The sequence below is a fragment of the Rhopilema esculentum genome, chromosome 21 (genome assembly GCF_057945365.1).
Source record: "Rhopilema esculentum isolate cy_ngs chromosome 21, ASM5794536v1, whole genome shotgun sequence".
In the NCBI taxonomy this organism is placed as follows: domain Eukaryota; kingdom Metazoa; phylum Cnidaria; class Scyphozoa; order Rhizostomeae; family Rhizostomatidae; genus Rhopilema; species Rhopilema esculentum.
Window position 1 is genome coordinate 9,209,429 of NC_142835.1, and position 24,607 is coordinate 9,234,035.

Genomic DNA, 24,607 nt, shown 5'->3' on the forward strand with positions numbered 1-24,607 from the left:
ATTTAGTTAGTATGTCTGCAAATGGAAAGCACCGATATGAGTCCGGAGCAAAGAAACGAGCCGAGAAAAGGCGAAAAGAAGAAACTGCAATAGCAAACACCAAATCCATTGGTTTTTTTTTTCAAAACAATTTAGACCATGATACTGTGGACACTACAATGACATCTGTCCTTTAATCATCATTAGAACCTAAAACGAGCGAGAGTGAGAAAACGCAAGAGATCAGTTGTAATGAGAGGCAAGATTGTTTCCAAGATAAAGAAGAACCGATCACTTACTTAGATCACGATTAAGAAACAGAAACGAGTAGCCTTAATGAGCAAGAGCCTGAAGTATTTGATTTGTCTAGAGAAAACCCAACTGATCGGGGCCATTTCAAGGAAGACACAAAGAACGCAGCGTTGAAAAAGAACGTTATTCAACATGGACCCTATAGACCTTGTGGTCCTTTTGAATCAGTAGATATTAATGGAAGTGCTACAACCAACTTCAGTGCAAGCTATTACAATAAAAGGCATCAAAATATGTCCTTGCCAAGGCATTGGCTATGTTTTTCAATGGTACTAAGAATGCCGTACTGTGAAGTTTGCTGGTTGTTTGCTGATTGCTCAACGCCAATTTATGATATGCAAAAGGGATGGATAAATGGAGTTCAAGGATCGTTACATAATATGCTTGATAAAATAAAGAGGCATGAAAAGTCAAACATGCACTTACACACGTCTGCTGCCTACATGAGATGGAAAGTTGGCAAAGATTTCAGTGATGAGAATGAAAATGAGATTTGGAGACAAGTGTCGTTTTGGGCCAAGGTTCTTCAAAGGCTTATTTCAATTATACTGACAATGGCAACTTTGACGTTGGCATTCACAGGGCATAGAGAGCAGGTTCATGATAATGTGTGTGAAGGTGGGAACTTCTTGGCATTGGTCTCTCTTATGGCTGAATATGATGAATTTCTAGCAGAAGTTATATCTCTTCCAGGTAGAGCAACAAAATACCTTAGCGCTAAGATCCAAAATGAGCTGTTTGACTTGCTTGCAAATACTGTATCCTCGACTTTGGTAGAAAATATTAATTCCGCACCATTCTGGAGTATAAAATTGGATTCCACCAGTGATATTACCAGAGTCGACCAATTGACCGTTGTTATTAGCAGGGACGAAAATAAGTTGCTAATTTTGGAGGGGCGTGGAAGGATGAAAATTCCAACTTTAAGGGAGAAATTTTTCATGCGACCAGTAAATCTACTGTACCCACCGAATTGATATTTGTAAATAGCCCGAACACCATAGTTCTATTTTCTTTATAATTCCCAAAACCTTACTCAACAATTAGCCTAAAGCATAAAAGCCTAAATCTCTAAATTTTGATTACCATAAAACAAAAATTTAAACTTACTGTAAGAAGTAAAGCAACATTCAAGCAAAACTAGTATAAGATATACTTAATGATTAGTAGTATTCTTTCAGATCAATTGATCAATTTTATTTAAAAAACATTTTTTTCACGATATAGAAGCACCAAGAATTTGAGCCTTTTACTTTTGTTCTTGATCGAAGAAAACTACTAACACTTTTTAGAGGATCAAAAGCCTTTTCTTTCTTTACAATTGAAATGATGATTTGAGAGCAAACTTGTGCAAATGCCTGATTCGAACGATGAAACACTCTTCTTTGATCAAATGCTTCTACTGCAGTTTTGCAATGTGTTCTTGCTTCACAGCAGTTTTGTCATAGGAATTTATGATAAGGAGTCAAGGACGTTAACAAATAACAGGGGGAGTTTAGCATAAACTCGTTTTTTATAAGAAGCGTTGAGAATTTTTAGTACTGAAAGATTCTTAATCTTTTATTGAATTAACTACTCGTAGTTTCTTAAAAAACTCCCACTCTAATATTTTCTCATCAATGCGGGTATTATTATTCCAAACTGTAAAGTTTCAAGTTTCTTATCCGGAAACTCACCTTGCCTGTTCGTAATTTGATTCAACTCCCTTCAGAAAGAAAGCAAACGGGGCAATTGTGCAATTTGCATCCAGTGAAGACGGGATTCACAATAGAAAACGATTAGTGGATGGGTCAGCCTCAGCCTGTGAATTTTGATGTTTAGAATTTTTACATTTGAAATAAAAAAACTTCTTAAAATATAAAATTCACAAGTTTGAACTTAAGAAAAAAATTCCAAGTCAACCGTTAAGTTTTCCAACTGTGACTGGATTTTCCAAACTTTGGGGGGGGGGGCGTTACACCCCCACGCCCCCCACGCCCCCTATTATTTACGTGCCTGGTTATTAGGTGGGCAAAGATAACAGAAGATGAATGCACAATTGTAGAAAGCTTTATGGGTTTTGTGAAAATAAATAACGCCAATGCTGATGGAATAGCAAATACAGCTAAAGTATTTTTGGAAAATCTTGGCATAGATTTCTCGAAAATAAAAGGTCAGGGCTATGATGGTGCGAGTGTGATGAGTGGAATTCATCGTGGCGTACAAAAATTGATAAAAGATATGGTTAATTCTCCCGTTCCTTTTGTGCATTATGGTTGCCATAATCTAAACCTGGTAGTAAACGATGCGGCGACATCACACGTTATGAGTGAAAAACTTTTTTGCTACCCTTCGAGATATCTTCAGTTTTTTTGGCTCTTCCTTGAATAGATGGAGAGATCTTGGAATCGAAGCTGGGAAAGTATCACTGACACTAAAAAAGTTATGTACGACAGGTTGGAGCTCTCGCATTGATGCGGTGCGAGCTGTGCGTGACAAGTATTCCCAGATAATGAGGCTTCTGACGCGACTCATCTTAACATCAAACAACAAGAATGAGCTTGACAACGCAAAGAGTCTAAAGAAAAAAATTGACACACTGGAATTTATTATTTTCCTTGTATTCTGGGAGAGAATACTAAGATCAGTCAATGCAGTATCGAAGGAGCTTCAGTCCCCTAAGATTGACTTGTCAGTTGCCTCTAGACACCTTAATATTGCACTCTCGGAGCTCCAATATCTTCGAGAATCATGGCAGTCTATAATGCTGACTGCCACAGCACTTGCACAATCTTGGGATGGATCGCTAGAGTTTCAACAAAAGAGGGGTCGGAAGGCAAGATATGGATCAGATGAGCTTGTTGTAGATGGAAGACTGATGGATCCTGAGCAAAGTTTTAAGATAAACGTTTTCTACAAGACTGTTGATACAGCATTGATGCAACTGACAGAAAGGTTCAAAGGACAAGCAATGGTGACGTCATTATTCAGCTGTCTCTACCCCAACAACCTGGCAACACTGAGTCCTGACATGCTTGAAAATGCAGTACGAGTAATTCGTGAGAAATATCCAAATGACTTTACAGATGAATTAGATTCTGAGATGAGATAATTTGCAACCGAATTCAGAAAGGAGATTGCAGTCAAGAAAACTGTTCTAGAAGTTAATAACCTTGTGCTTCAGAGCCGTATTAGTTCATCCTTTCCAGAAATGTACAAGCTATTAACACTTTTCGTCACTTTGCCAGTAACTGTTGCATTGGCAGAAAGATCATTTTCAAAATTGAAACTGATAAAGACATATCTAAGATCTACGATGTCACAGGAGAGACTGGACTACCTAGCAATTTTGTCAATTGAGAACAAGGAATCAAAGAAAATTGACAAAATAAAGCTTATAAAGGATTTTGCCAACGTTAATGCACGTAGAAAAGCTCAGGTTGTGAGCAAGAACACACCTAATTTACTGTTTGTTTTTTCATATGTAAACATTTTCTTTACCACATCACGTGCATTTCTCGAGGTTCTAAAGGGCACGATTTTAAACATTTTCCCATTACCCCGAACCCCCTTGCCCCGTAGAGCTCACTTCACTTCGCAGTCCCTAAAAGAGGGCCCCATCTTACTAAATTCCTAAGGGCCCCGAGTGTCTCTGTTACGCCACTGCTTTAGCCCAAGCCAACAAAGATGAGAAATTCTTAACAAAACTACATTTAAGACTGAGGCAGGCACCGACTTCATGGTCCTTTGTCATTATTGTCTCTAGAATTATGTTATGTTAATGTTGATAGGGAGGCTGGAAAGGGCCCCCGGGTCAGTGACCCCCCTGACCCCCCTCTCCTCAGCACTGTACGAGAATAACCTGTACAGTATGAACAAGCTTACTCTTATTCGCCAACTGTAAGCTCGTTCATGCTGTTAACTGCGGTGTTATATTCTATATTCGTAATCTGAGAGGCCTTTTTGACTACAAAAACATTTGGTTTTGACCATAATACATGATGATGTTGTGATGACGTCATCCCTTTATGATTTTTGTACTTCACTTTCTTAGGGGCCCGTTACATGAGACCCGAAACGAAACTCATGCCGGCACGAGTTTTCATGCCGGTGTCATATGCTTTTCGGTAACCTTATGCATTTCGGTCCGGGTACACAAACGCATGGCAATTTTGGCTATGCAAAAAGGTACCCAAGCACTTAAACAATAGGTAACCAAAACGAATGGTAGAATTAGCATGCATTTCGGTCCGGGTACACAAACGCATGGCAATTTTGGTTATGCAAAAAGGTACCCAAGCACTTAAACAATAGGTAACCAAAACGAATGGTAGAATTTAGCATGCATTTCGGTCCGGGTACACAAACGCATGGCAATTTTGGTTATGCAAAAACGTACCCAAGAACTTAAAGAAGAGGTAACCAAAACGAACCATTTTCGAATTACACTTTTTAAGGGGGTTTCGTAAATTTGTTCAAATTTAAAGTTTGGCTGTAATTCTGCCTCAGCTTGTTCTAAATTATTTCTTCGAAATGGTTCTACATACAACCAAGGAAAGTTTGGCCTGTTTGACGTATAAACAAAGCTTGACCTCAAGTTATTTAATTTTTGTAAAAAAAGAAAAGAGGGTACAAAAGCAACTGAGTTTATGGATACGGTTCTTGTGCTTTGGCTCTTATATTCTTTGCATTCCGGTTTGGTCCGTATTGTTCAGAATGTAAGGAGCAATCTTACTAATTTTTAACAAGGCGGTGCTAGCTACAAGCGGTGCTCTGATTTCCTTTATATAGGAAACGCATTGTTCGGGAAGCACTGTGTTCCATTTGTAACGCACATTGTGTCCTAACATCACACCATGATAAATCAACATGATTTGTAACACATTGCGTTTCACAATGTTACACTTTTGCATAGGGTACCAAAACGCATATTACACCTGCATGAGTCATATGCGTTTTGGTACCCTATGCAAAAGTGTAACATTGTGAAACGCAATGTGTTACAAATCAAGTGATTTCACCGTAGTGCGATATTATGACACATTATAATTAACAAATTGAACACAATACTTTTTTGTTTAAAATTTCATACTTTTTAATCAAGAAAACTTTGGAGTCGCCACTAATGTTGTACTTTTTTGCATAAACTTAACAAGGGAAATCACAGCACCGTTTCTTGTTAGTACCCCCTTGTTAGAAATAGTTCGATTGTTCTTTACATTCTGAACATTATGAATCAGAACATTTGTGTTCCCAGACCAGGTCGCATGCTAAATTCCACCATTTGTTTTGGTACCCTATTGTTTAAGTGCTCGGGTACGATTTTGCATAACCAAAATTGCCATGCGTTTGAGTACCCGGACCGAAATGCATAAGGTTATCTACCCTGGGTACCAGACTCACTATATAAAATAATAGAGAGTCTGGTCTAGTGCGCCCCATTCTCGTTCTGGTGAACTTACTTGAAAGAACTGAAGTCTATTTAACAGACTAGGCCTGTGAAACAAGACTGTCAGATAAATAATAAAGAAACTCAGTAGTCAGAGGAGTTTTGGGAAATCTTAAAGCAAATGTGTTTTATTTAGTTCTTTGAAGTCGACATTTTTAATACAGTGGTAATAGACTTTTCTGCCTCAAAATAACAATCAAATCAGGTTTAAAACGCCATTTGGCAGCAAAAATCATGTGCGAAGCATGAAATTAAAGTTAGCAAAATGCAGTTATTAAATGTTAATCATTATCAAATTTCGTATACAACTTAAAATAAGTCTTTTGTAATTTTCCTCATAAATTGTGTGTACTTTCAACGTCTACTTCCTCACTGTGAAGGCAGCGCGCTCGGACACCGTGGTGGTTAGAATCATCACGTTGGAAGGTCACCACCGCAAATATGGGCAATACGACAAGCGAAGCCCCGTATGCCGGGCGAAATATTAGCTATAACTGATTTACTGTGTTTGTTGTTGTTTGTTCTCGGCGCCTTGCGGTGTTTCTTATCTACTGCATTTCACTACAAGGCCTAATTTCTTTGCAACGAGAGGCACAGCATGGAATATCAGAGACTTTCCAAAGCCAGTTGGCAATATGGCGAAGGTGTCTCTTCTCTCTACAAACAAGGCTTTCAATGCTGTTCTGTGTTCAGTTCCACAACATGCGGAAAATATTCTTTGAGTACAGTTTTAACAGCATCTTCAAACTCAATCGTTACGGTCGCTAGCATTTATTTATGTTCTGTTCTGTTCAATGTTTTATACCAGAGCCAAGTTTATTGTTTCGCTGTGACCTTTGAACGTACAGAAATCTGTACACTCGCTCCTGATTGGTTAATATCAGCACACCAGAACGAGAATGGGGCGCACTAGACCAGACTCTCTATTTTATTTTATACATAGTGAGTCTGGTACCCAGGGTAAAGGTTACCGAAACGCATATGACACCGGCACGAAAGTGTCGTGTAAACAGATCAGTTTTTCATATCGGGGGGAATCAGTGATAAAATCGCCTCCGTTGCACAAATGCTGCATTTGGATTTGGTGAAATGTATGGCCTAACTTCTGACAACAAGTCTGAAAAAAATTCCCTTGACATTCTAAAGTTAACATGCCTTTCTCCATCGCTTAAAATTCCATCCCAAACATTAAACCACCAGGCACTAGTGCGACCAGGATTTTTCCATTGTCGTCTTTTTTTCCTCAAAAATCTGTTTCACATGGCTCTGTATCGGCAAAGGGCGCGATTTTTATCTTCAACCGCAGCTCTTTACTTTTCCTTAATTTCTTGCTGTTGCAAGAATACCTGTATAGCTAGAAGCATTTGGCATTGTAGCGCAATGCAACCAGTTGTAAAAACTAGATTGAGGACTGTGATCAAAAGAAGTTTCCTTGGATCCTCTGCCGCCATTTTAAAAATTTACTCTTAAACTTTCCCGCTCTTTTTTGAGAAGCACGAAGTCACATGAATATCATGCGAAAGAATTCGACAGTTTCATGTCGGGTTTCATGTAACGGCGAGCAAATTTCACCGAATTTTCATGCCGGTGTACTATGCGTTTCTGCATGGGCATGCGTTTCTGCATGGGCCGAGACGCATATGCGTTTCAAGTGTTACAGTGTAATGGCGGACATGCAGGGCCTAGCTGTGAATGGCGTGAAGCGCATATGCGTTAGACAGGACACAAATGTGTTTCAACGGATGTGCGTTTCCTAACAACTTTTAATAAAGGTTTCTGAAATGATCCATCGCCACAAAACCTTAATAAAAAATTTAGACTTGTAAGTTAGAAAACAGCAACTAGCTAACATAAAGCTAAGAATATGTGATAATATCATGCGTTAAACGGATAAAATTATGCAGATTTACACAAAGAGCTTCCCCCAAAAGGATTCCCATAATTCAAAGCCAACGATATAAAATTAGTTCCTGGTATATGACTATTATTTGGTTAAAGAGCCAGATAAAGGAATTCTGGGCAATTTTTGAATAAATCACAGATGGTATAGAATTCCTACCATTTTGATAAAAAGTAAACCAGTAGTAGTTGATTTACATCCTCCACAGCTCTATTTTCAGTAATATTTTAAGGTTCGCAAATGAATAAGGCTGAAAATGCTTACCAATCACTTACGAAAAAATATAAAATTTACTATTAAAAACATAAATTAGTGAAATACTTGTTACAATAAACAAACCAAAATTTGAATAAAATATCTTTATCTACTGTTGCAAGCTTTGCATTTATGAGCTTTTATAAATATATATTTTGAATATCTAAAGGGAGTCTGAGTTTTTCAACTCTGGTCATAGTGTTTCTCGTACTTTTTCCTACAAAAATGATCGTTTGATATTGATTCCAAGGCAAGTTGACAACTGTAGTTCATCAAGAGACGTTAGATTGTAAGGAATTTTTTCCACCAAAGCTAGCTTTATGAAGCTAGAACATACATAGATGTGATATTGATTTGTAGACCTCTACCAAAAGCAAATTCAGGTTCAACTGATGAACGCTTAAAGAGCTATCAGTTTAAATAATTTTTCAAAGCTAAAAGCATCATAAATTTATAAATAGGTTTATTTATTTGAGTAGTTGATATTTTGTTAATTTCTAGAACTTTGATTTGGTTTTGTATTGTTTATATTGGATGTGCGCGTTGTGTGCCTCACAACTAGGCCCTCCATGTCCGCCATTACACTTTAACATTTGAAACGCATATGTGTCTCAGCCCATGCAGAAACGCATGCCCATGCAGAAACGCATATGACATTTTTTGAAAAACATTTCAGCTATTTAAGCTTTGTAAACGCGTTAAAATACAACAGTGGTGGCGGCAGCTGTAGCAGAGTGGGAGGGCAATTGGCGTGACCCAGGAGACTAGGCCTTTACTGTCTCATTTTAATTATTTTTTATGCCAGGTGCATTTTCATAGACAAATCTTGAAAAATATGACCTGTCCCTACCCAGTGAATTTTTCATCAATTTTAGGAAAATCTCTGGACAATGTTATGCAAGAGGGGAGGGGGGATGTCAAGAATGTATCAAACAACGATCCATTATAGGAGAAATTTGTTTAGCCGACCGCCATGTTTATTTTAAAGCAATTGGTACTTAGCTATTACCCGGACTGTGATATAGGCCCCAGAATAATTAAGCTTTCGGCATTCCATGTTATACACCTTGCAACAAGAAAGACAGGAGATTGCAGAGCCTAAACACGTAAATCGCGGGAATGGTGAAGTTTGAAGCTGAATTTCAAGAGAATTGCAGGTTTTTACAGTTGACAACAAGAAGATTCATAATCAGCACGAAAAAACACACAGGAAAATGCTTATTAAGCGTAGTGCCAGAATGGGGGCAACGAGACCAAATAAAAATCTGACACAGCTTACGGCCAAGCCATTAACCTTTATTTTTGTTTTTATCAACTTGATCCGGCCACGTGGCTACATTGGCTTCAGTTTGATTACTGGGCGGGGAGTGTAGTTTACGACGCAAAAAAGGCGGACTCGTAGGTTCCATATACTGTCATTCCCAGTCAAACCTAACACAACGTTTACTATCAACAGTGTACTATTCACCTGTAAATACCATCTCCACCCCCTAAAACTATATTTTAAATTATTACAATGATATTGACAACAAACCAGTGAAACCGAAGTGAAATTACCCAGGTCTATATACAAACTCACACAAAATGTTGATATACAACTGCGTAGTGTCGAGATTAACCAGCGAACACGAAGCGATATACAGTATTTTATCCAGCATTAATAACACCAAACAACGATATCTAGAACTAAGTTTTCCCAACACATTTGTTTTTTTAAGGTAATGCATCTTAAATGTTTTCTGGGGAAAGAAAATGCAAAACTCACCAAGGTACTGATTTTATAGCACTTTGGGGGAATTCCCGAGGACCATTTTCTTAAGTGGGTTGTCCGGTCCCTATATTCTCCCCTTTGATACGCCACGGATATCAGTGACACGTTGCGAAGCTTCAAAATCGTGCGGCCAGAATTCTTACCGCGATTCGTTTTGATCAGTCAGCTGCGCCATTCATTTGTACCGTAGGATGAAATATTGTAAGGGAATTAATTGATTTTGAAACATAAAATTGTTTTTAAATCTCAAGTTTTTATGGGCCGTCCTATATGGACAATTGTTGCACCAAATGTTATCAGAAAGTTTTTTTGCTGAAACCAAAGTGGCACTGAGATCCGTTGCATTGTTAATTACTCTGTTAGTTTTGATATGAAAAACATTACAGCATTTCCAATGTTTTTAGTTAAAGCTTTTCGCATGTCCTTCATGCAAAGTCCGTATATTATTGGATCAAGCAATGCATTTGACATAGCTGCAATCAAAGCAAATTTTCTTGCAGATGGACTGATTAAGGTTTCGTCAATATTATCTAGCAAAGTAGTGATGCCTAAAGGAAGCATACACATTATGTATGCTACGGCAACAGCACCAGCAGTGGTAGCAACTTTGAATTGCTTTTTCCTGAGATCCGTTGAATCAGCTTTTTCACCATTTGCTGCTCTCTTTGGTGGAATTATCTTAGATAGCTGCATTTTGCTGATCGTAAACAATTTTATTTGAACTGCAGATATGATTATTGAAGTCCCAAAGATGCATAAGGTAATTATTATTTTGAAACATTCTGCTTTACCGGCCATCGAACGGTATTTGTCAAAAATCAGCGCATGTGAAGAATATATCCCACCTGATATTCCGACTATCCAGAAAACAGCTATAGCGGCATATGTTTTTCGTTTTGTCACCCATTCTTCTAAGCGAAAACTATACACACAAGCAATGTAACGCTCAACTGATAATGCTATTATTGAAAAGCTCGAAACGCAAACTGATAACGTCCCAAAAAACATGTTGCTTCCCCTGATAAAGTTGCAGGTGATGGAGGTCGTCGGTGAATGGGTAGCTGTTAAAGCTATCTGAGCTACGATACCAGTAATGATGTGCAGCCCATCTGCTATTGAGAGGCAGAAGACAATCTTGTGTCTTGGCAAGGAAGGCCTGATGTCCTTCACGAGAATCTTCATTATCAGAAGATTAAATGGGATGGCAGCGACGAAAACAAATTGCACATTAGTGGCATACTTCGGGGTGCAATATGAATCGTTGTTAATCATGTTGTTTGTGAAACAGAAATATTACTGCAAAACTGAATAGTTGTTGGAATGGCGAAACTAGTTTGATACCCAACTACGGAGAAATGAAAATTACTGTAGAGGGAACAAACATTTTTCAAGGATTGTGTAATCTACGAAATCTAAACACGATAATCTGAATTGTTGTAATTTAGCTCTTTTTGATATTCTTGTTTTTATGCCATTTCATATTTTTATTTAAGACCTGTATATTAAAGGATTATCAATTAACCCAGTTACTAGTTTAGAACCCATGAACTGTATGAAGTTTAATTTCCAACAGAATGACTTCAAATGTCGATATTCCTGCGGCAGAGTCCAAAAGTTACTTGAACCAGCTTCTCGATAACTACTCAATCAGTAACTTGTTGAATTAGACACTTACCTTTATCCAAACTAGAAAGTCTTTCGTCTCTTGGAAGAATTTATCATCGTTTCTGGAAGGCTACGTCTCAGCACCCAACTGTTTCAGAAAACTATTTCAAAAAAGCTAAATTCTGAACGGCAGATGTTACATTTATAAGCATATTTGCGATCTATAAAAAGCCTTCCAGTGACTTAGGCAACCCCCCTTTTTACGACCAAAGAGCATCGAATTTGACCATTATTGAAAATGTCACCTGGGGGCGGGTGAGCAACTTACAACAGAAGTTCAAAGCTGCTACACTATGAACACGAAGTGGTCAGTATACCGATTTGACGGTTCAATGTGAAATACATTGTCTTCGCACCAGATTTTTAGCTACGAAGGAACTAACGGACTATAGGTACTGATAAATACATTTGAATGGAGAAATTTATTGAGTATCAAAAAGTAAAAATCCTTTGCCCTCACCTAACCAGAACCCTCCCTATAAACATCGCTAAATATATTTTTGGTTCCCGAAGGCAAAATACTATTACAATTTAAGTATCGTTTGGAGCCTTGTCTAAGGAGCAAAGGTTTAATTTGACCCTCGATGTTGTTACAAAACTGATGAGAAATGAATGGGTACTTAAATCTCAACACCTGCTACATGTTTGAAAATTACCTAAATATCAGAAATTTTAAAGTTCAACCCACAGCAGCATAGTCAGCAGCATAGTTCTCGAAAATTTTCAAAAGAATGGCGTAAGACACGTTTTGATCTTTTTTCGTCTTGCACTCTTATTTTGTAAGATTTTATAAGGATTGTTCTTAATTTATTCTTAAATTATTAGGGTGTAAGTAGGGCAATTGCTAGCTTTTCCGCTCTAGGGAGGTGTTCAGGCCTCGTTTCTCAACAAAGTGAGTAAGACATCTTTTTGGCGACAAGTTTGAAAATGCACCGAAAAAGGAACCCCTAGACGGCAGAAAACTCATCGTTTTTGAGACAAAACATTGTTCAAAATTACGTTTTACAGTTGCTCACCCTCAGCTTGTTCTTAATTTGTTCTTAACTTTTGACCAGTTTTGAGGCCAAGGTGTTAGTCAAGGTGTTATGATGGTTTGACTCTTTGCAAAGAAATAATGTAAGCCGCCCTTGTTCGTAAGTTCCCCTTGTTTGTAAGCTCCCCTTGTTTGTAAGCCCCTTTGTTTGTATGCCCCCTTGTTTGTAAGCCCCCTTGTTTGTATGCCCCCTTGTTTGTATGACGTAGCAAAGTGTGCCAGGCCGCGGCTTATATTCGAATTAATACGGTACTACGCGCTCTCTTATAAATTCACAAGGTGAAGAACGCCAGAAATCTAGTGGGACATTAGGTATGCAAGAACATGAAGCCCTTCCTGGCCAAAGTCATTTCGTAACGTTGACCATATTGTCCATACAGTAAAATTCAAACTCGAAGAAAAGCCATTCCTTGTTGCTATGAAGGAGGTTAGTTTCCTTCATCTAGCCCAGCACCTAGGACTACAAGAATAAAATTCTTTGTCGTACAAATTACTAGCATAGCACGGTCATCAGGCAAGCGTAAAAGAACTGCCCCTCTGTGATGCTGGAGAAATTATAAGCTTGCAATTTTCATCTTGGCTATAAGACTTAGAAAATAAATTATATTATCTTATATTAAATCTTATATTATTTTAGCTGTTGTATATTTCATCTTGGTTATAGGGAACTACAATGGAATTTCAATACACCGTGTAAATGAATTAGATTTAATTGTTTACAACATTCTGCTTTCTGTATAGGACTTTCAACCTGTCCTTTTTGGGTCGAAGATTGCAAACCCTGAAACCTCATACAGCTCACTTTGCTTGCAAATTTCGGCAGCAGAAGTTATGGAGAGTTACAAAAATCAAGATGTGAGTACACAAATTTTGACTACCACTTGGCAAGTAAATGCAACAACTATTCTGATAAAAATAATCAGGTCTTTCTCTACATCGCTATGCCTTACCAGGGTCCTTGGCGCTCAATTGGCAGTTTTCTTACGTATCATGAATATGGTAAATGCTGTAAGAGTTACCCTTGCGTCAGGCAGTTTTCTCTGTATCCAGCGGGGTAGAACAGTCGAAGGGCAATTCACTCATGCAACCGGACCTGCTACAAGTCTCTCTCTTTCCATTAAAGAAAGTGAAAAAAGAAAAAATGGGAGGGAACGAACGACGAAGAACTCTCTCCTTCCCTTCCATTTTTTCTTTTTTTCCTTTTCTATATTTTTCAGATTACTAAATGGATAGAGAGAGACTTGTAGCAAGTCCATCATGCAACTAGCGATCGAGATTTCTACGAAAACAAAAGGATTTCTAGGGATTTTCAAATAAAACAATAGGAATTCCATCAAAGTTGTACGGGATTTGCAGGAAGTGATTTGCCTCTCGGGATCAGTAGTAGCATCAGAAGTATTTTGATGCATAAGCTAACCAATCTGACTTTAAGCCTAAAATGGTTAGTAAGACAGCTAAGTCCGGGTGAGAGTCTACTTAATGATATAAGAGACCCTTCATGCTCTAACAAAAAACTGGATCCGTCTTCCAAAGGGGCTTTGTGCTTCTAGTTTTCTAATGCCTCTCCCAGCTAATCTCCTGATATTTCCTTTGTTTGGGGGTCGCGGATAGCCATCCCCGAGCGTCGTGTTGCCGGATTCTTTACCATATACTTGTACCTCAGATCTTTGAGACTCCGCTTTAACCTCTTTACAGGAAGATGCCGTTCATTACTTTTTGGTTGACTGTCGCCCGGCTGATCAGTACAACAACGGCCATTTGCCAACTGCATTTCATTTGGATGCCAATCTGGTATGTCTTTTTATTTTTTTTGATAATTAATTTTATGTTGGGGCAAATAGCCTGCGCCGCCGAAAAGTTTTCAGAGGTCCTGGAGTATAACAGAATGACAAGGCCCCCTGCGAACGAAGCTAGCAGAATATTTTTGCAACCACGCCCTTTAGATTAGCTAAAAAATACAGTTCAAAAATTTCTTGCTATCATTTTCTTGCAATCCTTTAAAACGTTTTACTATTTTTTAGGCATGCTTTTGTTATGTTTTGTTAATTTAGTTCTTAATATGAAATTCATTACTTTCAAAGTCACCCTAGATCTTGAACCCATAATACAACAACCTGTTTTGCCAAACTCTGAAAAAGTAGGTTCTTAAACGCGGGTTTTCTCTGTACCTGAAATATGTCATTAAAGTCCGTAGATGTTATTTCACAAACGGTCATTTCATTATTTATTTGAGCAATCAGGTTAAAATTTACGTGTCAGCTGAAGCTGATATGGACCTGCTGTCATTGATTAGTAGTCATGTATTCCTGTTGCCTCGTGATACCGCCATGAAGCTTATTGAAATGAAAACAATGGTCATGTTTAAATGTAATGTTTCCATATAAAAGGACTGCGTATATCCAACTTGTCAAGCCCCCCATCAAAATAACAATTTGCGATTGGTTAGTGTTCTTGCAATGCAAAACTGCTCACATGAAAAGCTGACCTCGCAGCAGGATGAATAAACAGAACGACCGTTATGACTGGGACGATGACATAAAAATCACATATTTCTAAAAACCCCTGCAGAGTCGCTTGCTATAGCTGGACACATTACCTTTAAATGTGTGAATGAAGAAAAGGTCACTGTAGCAGGCTGCTCGACGGTCTCCAAGGAGTTCTTGCGGCGAAAAGTCGATAAAAATGTAGCAAATATGAAACACCGCAATACGCCGAGAGTAAACAACAATAAAAACACGAAAATCAGTAAAGGCTAATATTTCGCCCCGGCATACGGGGCTTCATCAGAGCAAAAGTTAACGGGCCAAAATTTTTTTACATATTCAAAAAAGGCGATGGTGGTGTCGGATTGGCTGATGTGAAATGGTGTGAATGCAGCGCAGTGGTAGATGAGGGAAGGGTGGCGAATGAGAGAGGGTGGCAGGTGGTGGTGGAATGAAGACGTAATGGGGATGAAGTACTGTAATATGACCGTTAACCTTATAGCAACAATATCATTATTTCATATTACAGTACATCATGACATAGCTGAAGATTCACGATGATTCACCTTAAAAAATGATGAAACACAAACTGTGGGCGTGGGAATCAAACTAGGAATTATAGCCCCCTTAATAATCCCTGTACTCTCGAAAGCATTCCAGTTTTTCCGCGAAACAGTTACCCTCCCTTCAGTTCAAATGAACTCACTTTTGACAGAACATTCCTGATCCATTGTTCGTCGGGAAGCGTCGGGAAAGTCAAATTATTTTGACTTTTGCGATGATCGGGGATGATCGCCGATGGTTCCCGATGACCCGGTTTTCATATGTCATAAACCATCGCAGACTGTCATAGACCATCGGGAAGCTGCATCGGGGATCATCGACGACGAATTACGATATATGAAAACCAGCCTTAAAGCCGAGGTTATGGTAACAAATTTCAAAAATTTCTAAAATAGATTGGCTAGACTGCAGTTTTTTGTTTCACTTTTTTGCGACCCACTTTTTTGTTTCCTGGCCGGAAGTTGAATTGAATAGCTACTACCTAGCAACGATGATGCGAGCAACAGTGAGAATGAAGATTGAAGAAGAAGACATTCATTCATAACTGGATATGGAGTAAAATGAGTAAATTTATGATTCGACCAGGAAACAAAAAGTTGGTCGCTAAAGTGCAGTCATCTCAATAGATTTTTGTGACGTCATCTCTTGTCAACTCTGTACTTGTGTACCAGAAGCGTAGTGGGGGTGGGGGAATGCAAGAGCCCCAATAGCAAAAAATATCATTGAAAAGGGCGTTTTCTGGTTTTCCAAAGGGTGTGGACCCCCATTTTTCCCTCACTCAGCTTACCTTTGATCACCTTCGATATGGCCAAGAGTTGCGACTTTTTGTTGCATTGTAGTATAAATTAAAAGTAAGAAGAACTTTATTTTTCCCCCTCTCCCTCGAGTTCTATATGTTTTAAAAGTTGCGGAACAATGTTTAGCAAAAGATGGTATCCAAGTTACCACACTTTGTTAATATGTCAGGTTGGCCGAGCGGTCTAAGGCGCCAGACTCAAGAGAAATCTTCCTCAGAGTTTGAGGATTCTGGTCCACGATTGTGGGCGTGGGTTCGAATCCCACACCTGACACACTTTTTCTTTTTCCTCCACATCAACTTTCGTTTTACTTCTCTTATAATCCATGACTTCACTTATGCTAAATCATATTTCTAATATAAAATATAAAACTGTATCAATAAAAAACAATCTGAAATCGATGTTATTGCTATCTCTTATAAATGACTTGATAAGAAAATCTAAAGAAAAAATTTAGTAAGAAAACTAAGTACCTAATATATCAATGACAATTTGATATAGACATCGTAAACAAAACAATATAAATGATACATTTTAACAATAAAAGAATTTACACTTATTTTTAACCAATGTTTAGCCATGAATAACTTATAATAACCTTGTCTCTCAGATAAAAAACTAAATTATAATTATACGAAAATGTCCGATAGTTGACTGAAGATCATGCATCCAATCCTTATAGACCAGGCGGAGGGACCTATTCAAAAGTTAGTCCCATCAAAAGATGTATTAAACTTTTTAGATGTCTATTCAGGGATAAAAATTTTAAGATTATGCAACTTCCTTTGATACCTAATCATCTTTAATACCTTTAAGATGATATAGTACACACTCTTTTATAAGAATACCTAATTTTTGCCGAGCCTCAATATTCTTAAAAAAATTCGATTTTGAGCCTAAGATTATTCTTAAATTATTCTTTCCCCACACAAGGTGCAAATTCGCCTTCAGATCAAAGTAAAAATTCTAATTTTTTTGGTGTGTTGCTTCATCATAAACTTAAAAAATAACAGAACAGAACAATAAATGTGGTATTTCAATACAAAATTTAGTCACTGAGTCACACTAAAGAGTTGATAACTCGCAGGGCAGATGATTGTTTTTCAAAATATGTACTTAGCGTGAAAGTGACAGTTGCTTTGCTTTGTGAGGAAACTGGAAACTTAGAAGAAAAATTCAAGTTGAAGCGATAGCCTGCAGCCTGGCATTATCCTTAAATTGTTCTTAAATTTAAGCGATTTTCAACCTCAATATTCTTACAGACTATATTCTTGTAACAAAGTGTGTAAGATGTACATTAACCGCAAAAATTTCGTTATGGCAAAAGTTCGGACAAATATTGTGACGAAATTTTCTTTGACAAAATTTTAAATGAGACGAAATTTGATCGTGACGAAATTTTTTTGCTTTCAATAATTTTGATCTTTAGCAAGTAAAAAACTGTTAAATGAGGTCAAAAAGTTAATTTATGTTATGTATTCAATGTAAATTGCGTCATTATCTCCATTTACGTCGTTTGATAATCATCCTCGTCGTCGGTATCCTAATCATCATCATCATTGTGGGTTCTTAAACTGCATTCATTTTCACTATCATTCGATAAAAAAGCTCTAACTGCCTTTTGTCGCTGATTTCAAAAGATTCTACAGCTGTCTTTTTATAGTTCAACTGTACTATTTCTTTCATTTTTTTAAGGTTTTTGAGCTTTTCGACTCACAAATTTTGAACTCTACAGGCAGCAAAATTTCTAGCCTACTTTTCTCTAATGGAGAACACTTTCTGATTCTTATATTCATACTTTAACTTTTGATTATACTCTATTTATAAACTTTTATAACACATTGATGGAGATTGGAGACTCTTTAGTTCTAAAAGCATCTCTTTTGATTTGCCTTCACATACACTGAGAAATTATAACAGTTCTTTTTCATTTTCCTGGAATGCTGTTCTGTATGAAAAAGCTGGATAGAGTCGGTTTCTGTGGGATTGAATATTAGGCAAACTGTGTAGTTAATAATCTTAGTGAATTGGTAGTATGTTGCTATCTTTGCTGTAGTAAAAATCCGAGACGGAAGTCACTCCCGATGAAATTCTGAAAAGTTGTCTGAATTTTTCCTCGACGAAGTTTATCCGCCGAAAATTTTTATGACGAAATTTTGGTCCAATTTTGGATAGAGTTATAAAACTCCCTTATTTTTCTGCCATGTAGATGTGTTTTGTCGGTGAATTTTGAAGCTTGTCACCAAAGTAATGATTGCTCATTCATTTTTGTCCCGACCACTCCTTTTGAGCACAATATTTAGGGATTGTGCTGCTTACACCCCCTAATAATTTAAGAACAAATTAACAACAATCCAGCCTCAAAGTTTTGGAAATATTAAGTACAGCAATTAGGAACATTAAATTACTGGTTTTTAAAAGTAAGAATGTAGTCTCCTAAGCCAGCTCTTTCTGTTTTACAACAACAAACTTTATAAGAACACCGAGGCTCGTAGTGTCAAAAAAACAACGCACCAACAGGCCAATCAATATCATTTACTGACGTAATTTTGTTGATCAATGCTTATGGTTACTGATGCTTTAGTGTATATGCTTCAGGGGAACAATTTTTCTCTTTTAGATGTTGCAAGCTCCGGATGAATTCTCGACGGCGGTTCAAGCTTTGTTTTCGTCACAACAGCAAGCGATGGAAGCCAAATCGGTCGCCGGCGGTGAACACCTCTGTTTCATGGGATCTGGAAGAGAGGCTGAGGATCAATATGTTAATATGGTCATTGCCAATTTTCTTCAGGTTAGTACAGGGGTAATGCAGACTCACGCATATCGGGTAGCCCTTGCATCCCAAGTCATCAGAAAGTGACCGGCAGAGTGGAAGACTTGACTGTTCATTAGCTAACCTTGGCTGGAGGATTGTTATAATCCTAAGAAGATTCAGTTTGGGGCTAATTTTTTATCTTTATTTTGCTGACAGCTTTATAATGCAAAGAGATCTACATCTATGGTCAATTTAACACTCAATCATAACGGATAACAGGCAAGGTTCACAACTATTGATCTAAAAAGATTGTCCTGGTTCTCTAAACGATGCAAACAAATGACATAATTGCCTACAAACTTGACCTTTTCCTGACACAAAGCAGTCACATGCTGCAAAAATGCGAGTCGTTGGTTTTTTTGTCCTTTATTGAAACTTTTTGCTCAAAAAGCAAGGTTTTTGTCATCAGCATAATTTGAATTTAATTTTTTTTATTTCTTAGCGAGGCACTCACTTTGTTGGAATTGTCAGAGGTGGCTATACTGGTATGTCCTAACAGAGAGTGGTTTCATCAGTTCTAAGGAGTGAAATATGTCGCATTCCCATCTTCGCTTATATTTCTTCTAATCTTTCATTCTTGAGCATTAACAGTGATGTTTTGTGATAAAATCGGGTTCCAATTTATAACTTAGTAATTCGAAACGCTGTAACCTGGATAGTGGGGAACTAAAAGAATTTTTTTTGGTTCCCCTATCTATTATGTTAGAAGTCCAATCAGAGAACTTTTGTGTACTTAACTTTTGTACTTAACTTTGTTTCTGTTAACCTTATAATAGTCTGTTTTTCCATAACGTTGTAACCTCCTCACCAGTTGTTTTCTTGAAGTTTTGTAGAGGTTTTCTATGCCTTTTTTAGCAATCCATGATATTTTAATTGATGATCTCACAAACGGATTGGCTGACCACAATCTACAAAGATGCATTGTGTGTACACCTGAAGCGATCAGTTCTGAAGACGAGGTAATTCGATTTGATATTAATTTGCCCTTGAGTTACAGTGACACCTCGAAATATTAGACAGAATAAGGCCCAAAGTATTGTACGTTACCCAAAGTATGGGACGTTGCGGTTTTTGGCCGGGCCTAAGCGGGGGTGATGCCTAAGAGGGGGATTTGCGGCCCAAACAGAGATTGCTCTGCCAATTAAAGTGCTCGTACTTCCCCATGTCTCTTATATCCGGTATTGGTCTGTAAATGAAGTTTTCATCGTACCTAGATTCTTAGCCATAACTTATTCAAGGATTTACGTGTATTAGTGTGCGAAGTCAGTTAAGCCCATTTAACAGTTAAGTATTTGTGAGCATGAGCAATCCTCATTTGTTCCTTTTTAAAGCAGATATATGATATGTTTTTGTCATTATTCCCTTTAACGTCATTACCCCTTTAATGCTAGGAAATGTATAACCGAGAAAACGGTTCCCTGGCTAAAAATCGGCGATAGGCCTTGCGATTACACTTGAAATTTTGATTCCGCTTTTGGGGGGGGGGGTGTTGGGGACGATTCCGTTCTTCTTTGGTTCGCTGAAAAAGCGAAAATGTTTGGCTCCGTTTTTAAATCGTGCTTTGTTTTCTCAAATGTGAACGGTCGCGAACGGAAGTATTCTGGTCCGACTTAAAAAACTGTTGTTTTTGGCATTGCGCATGCGTAGTGTGAGGGTTCCGTTCTTTTTATTCGGTGTCTTATTTTGGTTCCATTCTTTCCTCAATATCGATGCGAGGTTGAAAATGTTTCCCACCCTCAAAGAACGTAAGCAGATAGTTCCCTCCTTGTTTTACTCGAGTGTAAATGGGATCTTTGTGATCATTGTATGCATGCCAGTGCTTTTTATTCTTTAGAGCCATGAGCTGTCAAGAGGAGATCACAGCCCAACTTCTCCCAAAGTAAGTTTTTCCATCTCTTTCATATTTGATAAGAAGTTTTTTAAAATTTTAAAGGAATACGATGTACCGCTTCCTTGGCATGAATACTTTTTTACGAAACTATGCTCGAGATGAGCACTAAATTTTTAAATTTTTTTGTTGCATTAAAATCATCAGCATCAATTCTCTTCTGCATTATAGAACACTCTAGTTGAAAGGCTATCCACAACTCTGAAATCGAGGGGAGCGAACATGAAGGAGAGGCTTGGTAAACTAATGGAATCATCGGCGAGAGCACCAGAAAGGTAAATGCTGAAAATGCCAACCGTCAATAGAATTAATTTATGATAAATAAGTATCCTTGCTTTTTTGGGACTATTGTAACCTACTCACACTATACATGTTATATGCACCACTGACGCCATCACCTTCATTTATGTGCTGAACTCGTAGTAGCACCACAGGTTTTGAGAGCAATGGAATATTCTTTTTCACTTGTTGTTTTAATTTCTTGTTATCTTTCTATTACTAACATTTGTATATATCCATTCTACATTCTTTTTATCATAAAGACATTGTAAGTAAATATCCATCTCGTCAAATGATGGAAAGTTAGCTATCTTTGTTGTCCGTTGCTGCCTTCAGTGTGGACCCAGAATTGTTTGAACTAGATATTTAGGGAGAAATTCATGCATTTGATATACTAAGATAATGGTTTAGATGATTGACTTGACTCGACTTAACCCAGCACGACTCTGTACTTGACTTGTCTGTACATGACTTGATTTGACCTTACTTGACTTGACTTGGTTTGATTCTATTTGACTCGACTCGACCTGACTAATCTGAACATGAAATTCGACAACCCTTATCTGGGCTTTACTTGGCTTGACTCTACTCATTTCAGCACGACTTGACTTGACTTGACTTTAATTGATCTGACTCAAGTTGACATGAATCAATTTGACTTGGTTTCCATTGGTTTGATTTTTTCAACTTTATTCTACAAAGCTTTTACCGAGGGAAAGGTAATAAGTTCAAATTGGACTGAATGTTTACTTAAATAAATGCAAACTAATTTGATTTGAACGGGGGCACAAAAGCTGACTCGGTATCTCTTGCAGTTACCAGCTTAACATGGCTCGATCTTGAATTGACTTGACTTACTTTGATGTTGATCTATGTTATTTTTAACTGACTGGACCTTTTGAGTAAGGAATTCAATATTGAAAATATTCCTTACTGTTTTAGGCATGTCAGTGCTTCTGATCGGACTGGTAAGCGATATAGGAACGTGAATCTGGACATATTCAGCATAGGAGATGACGAAGGTAATGTCTCAACCAATGCCAGCAACATCAATGTAGCCTGGCTCAACCTTGGGCAAGGCTAGCTTGTAGTCGGCTAGTCAAGTCAAATCCTTCTTTGTTTTAGCCGTATTGACTTGTGTTTGTTTTTATCTTGCTTCTGAAGGTAATTTTTAGGGCACTGAGAAGCTGTGCTTATCAATCAGTGGGTAGTAATTTGGAATTAGAATCTGGTTGCAAAGACCTTCAAGTTTGTTAACAACATTAGGTTGTCAATTGAACAAGTATTTTCTTGTTTCTAGATGAGCCGATCTCAAGCGAGGATGAAGGTCGAAAAGAGGCTGTTAATGTTACCACTTGGACGAAGAGAAATGACGTAGTAGCCACGTTTCCATGTAGTGAAATCACGGAATCTGGGCACATGTACTCGAGGTTAGTTGTTCTGTGGCTTGTCGTATGACAATGAATTATTTTCTGCTCAGCTTGTATACACTGGACTTAGTGTGACCCATGGTCATATGGAATCACATTCTGTATCCACTTGATGCACTTCATCAGAGCATAGTAAGATTTGATTGATATGATTATGTAAACTGTTGTTAGGCCTTTGTTTTGCTCCTTTCATTTTGAAAAGCAGAAGAATAATCTCGAGAGCAGTTTTAGTATTTACGCCTGTGATTAAAGGAAACCATGTGAATGCAGTTCTTTTTATGGCTTTGTCACATCTTTCCTTTGCAGCTACATCCTACTTACGTTGACCAACTTGTTCATTTTACGCGAGATCATCGACAGACCTGGTTGGGCACACATATTGAGTCGCCCTCATCTGACATCGATCGTTAAAATCACATCAAAGAGGAAACACCCACAGTTGATAACATTCAAATATGGAACTAGTAACGGAGAATCATACCAGATTACTGCCACACAGAGATTCTTAATTCCTGATGCAAAAAACGCAACTAAAAAAATCAAAGAAAGGATTGTTAAGATTATCGGTGACTAGTTTTTCCAAATGTCGTTACATTCGCCTTGGTTTGGCGATGTCACGAGCACTTGAAGCGTGTTGAGAGCAAACCAAGAGAGGGCCTCAAATACAAGAAAGTAAATCGCTTTCTTTGCCCTCTGAAAATTCTGTGGCATGCCTACTGACCCCCTTTCCGGACCCTGTATTTTTCTTCGCATATTAAGCCTGATTCTGTACTAAGCAGTTAAACCCGATTATTGGCTTGATTCAATCTCTAAATTCGATCCAAGCTCTAAACGACAGTTGCAACAGAAGGGCGTTAGGCATGGGATCAGTGGGTTTAGATTAGAACCTATTTCCGTTATTTATCGCCCTTTGGATCAATGTTGGTGTCTGCTGGATTTCAATGTGTCAATCTTGACGTGCGTGATCGTAGGCAAAGTAGGATGCAAGGACTCAGAAAGAGGTTTAAGTTGTACAGTACATTATCAGGCTGTGTTTCCATTTTCCCATTCCCAAACAATATACTCTCTGAAGTCCCTAAAAAGATGTTTTCCCGCTCGGCCCACTTACAGGGGCAATTTCCTTGCGTTTTCAAATTTTCATTGTAGCTCGTTCTAAACCTTTAGGGTTGAAGCCTTTACATTAAAGGCCAATAGTGGAAACGCGAATAGCTTTAGAAGTGATTAGTTATGAGAAGCTGCTTTGTGTCTAAAAAACTAAAGAAAACATCTTGTATCAGTAAAGTAACCTGCACAAAGTATAAGCCATTACGCCTCCTTTTCACCTTTTGTTTTTGAAAGAAGACTTGAATTTGCGCTTAGTTTCTTGCGCTAACTATTGGTGTCAACTAAAAGTACCTGCTAATTTCTTCGATCTTGAATCCAAATTGTATTTTGTCCTTAAAATTCAAAGATAAATCTGAATTGATTTATCTATTAGCGGTAAAAACATTAAAAAGACCCTTATTTTCCCGTCTCCTACGCTCAAAAGCATGTTCTTCGTCATTTATATTCAGGAGTTGTAGAAGTGCTGCTTGAGTTCTCTTGATGTTCCCTTGAGTTGTTGGAATACCTTATATAGGAAATATACAATAGTTGATCTGGGTATCCGGTTCAATTGTAAATTTTTCTTAAAAGTGCAGTTTTAAAAAAGGCCAGTTCAAAGTCAATAATTTTTTAGATTTACCAAAGAGCGATACGAGGCTTGATCATTGCATTTCTTGCTTAGCTAACCTATACACTGGCAGTGGTCGAAATAAAGAGCAAAATCACATATTGTATACATATTGAAGGTTTGATGTTTTTCGTACCAATGTATCTATTTTGTACAACATAAATTTATTTAAGATAGAGTTTAGTGTTTGTCCGGTCAGGAGGGCTTCCTCGTGCGTTCATATTTTACTTGTTCTGTTTTTCATATTGAAGACACTAGGGGCATGAAGACACCAGGGGTATGAAGACACTAGGTGCA

The 24,607-nt window shown here is 37.8% G+C and overlaps 1 protein-coding gene, 1 non-coding gene and 1 pseudogene across 2 annotated transcripts in view; all 3 read left to right on the plus strand.

The window, feature by feature from the left end:
• Positions 1–24,500, plus strand: part of LOC135684488 (TBC1 domain family member 23) — a 41,307-nt gene extending 16,807 nt beyond the window's left edge. The window contains exons 9-18 of the mRNA XM_089114940.1: positions 13,085–13,198; positions 14,039–14,134; positions 18,808–18,978; positions 19,445–19,487; positions 19,858–19,961; positions 20,837–20,881; positions 21,062–21,165; positions 22,112–22,191; positions 22,470–22,599; positions 22,906–24,500. Of these exons, the coding sequence (XP_088971066.1) occupies positions 13,085–13,198; positions 14,039–14,134; positions 18,808–18,978; positions 19,445–19,487; positions 19,858–19,961; positions 20,837–20,881; positions 21,062–21,165; positions 22,112–22,191; positions 22,470–22,599; positions 22,906–23,173 (1,155 nt within the window). The 3' untranslated portion in view covers positions 23,174–24,500. The remainder of the gene's footprint in view (positions 1–13,084; positions 13,199–14,038; positions 14,135–18,807; positions 18,979–19,444; positions 19,488–19,857; positions 19,962–20,836; positions 20,882–21,061; positions 21,166–22,111; positions 22,192–22,469; positions 22,600–22,905) is intronic.
• LOC148957710 (zinc finger MYM-type protein 1-like) lies at positions 1,272–13,078 on the plus strand (annotated as a pseudogene).
• Positions 16,352–16,460, plus strand: Trnal-caa (transfer RNA leucine (anticodon CAA)). Its single transcript has 2 exons — positions 16,352–16,389; positions 16,415–16,460. It is a non-coding gene; the product is annotated as a tRNA-Leu (tRNA).
• Positions 24,501–24,607: the final 107 nt, after the last annotated feature.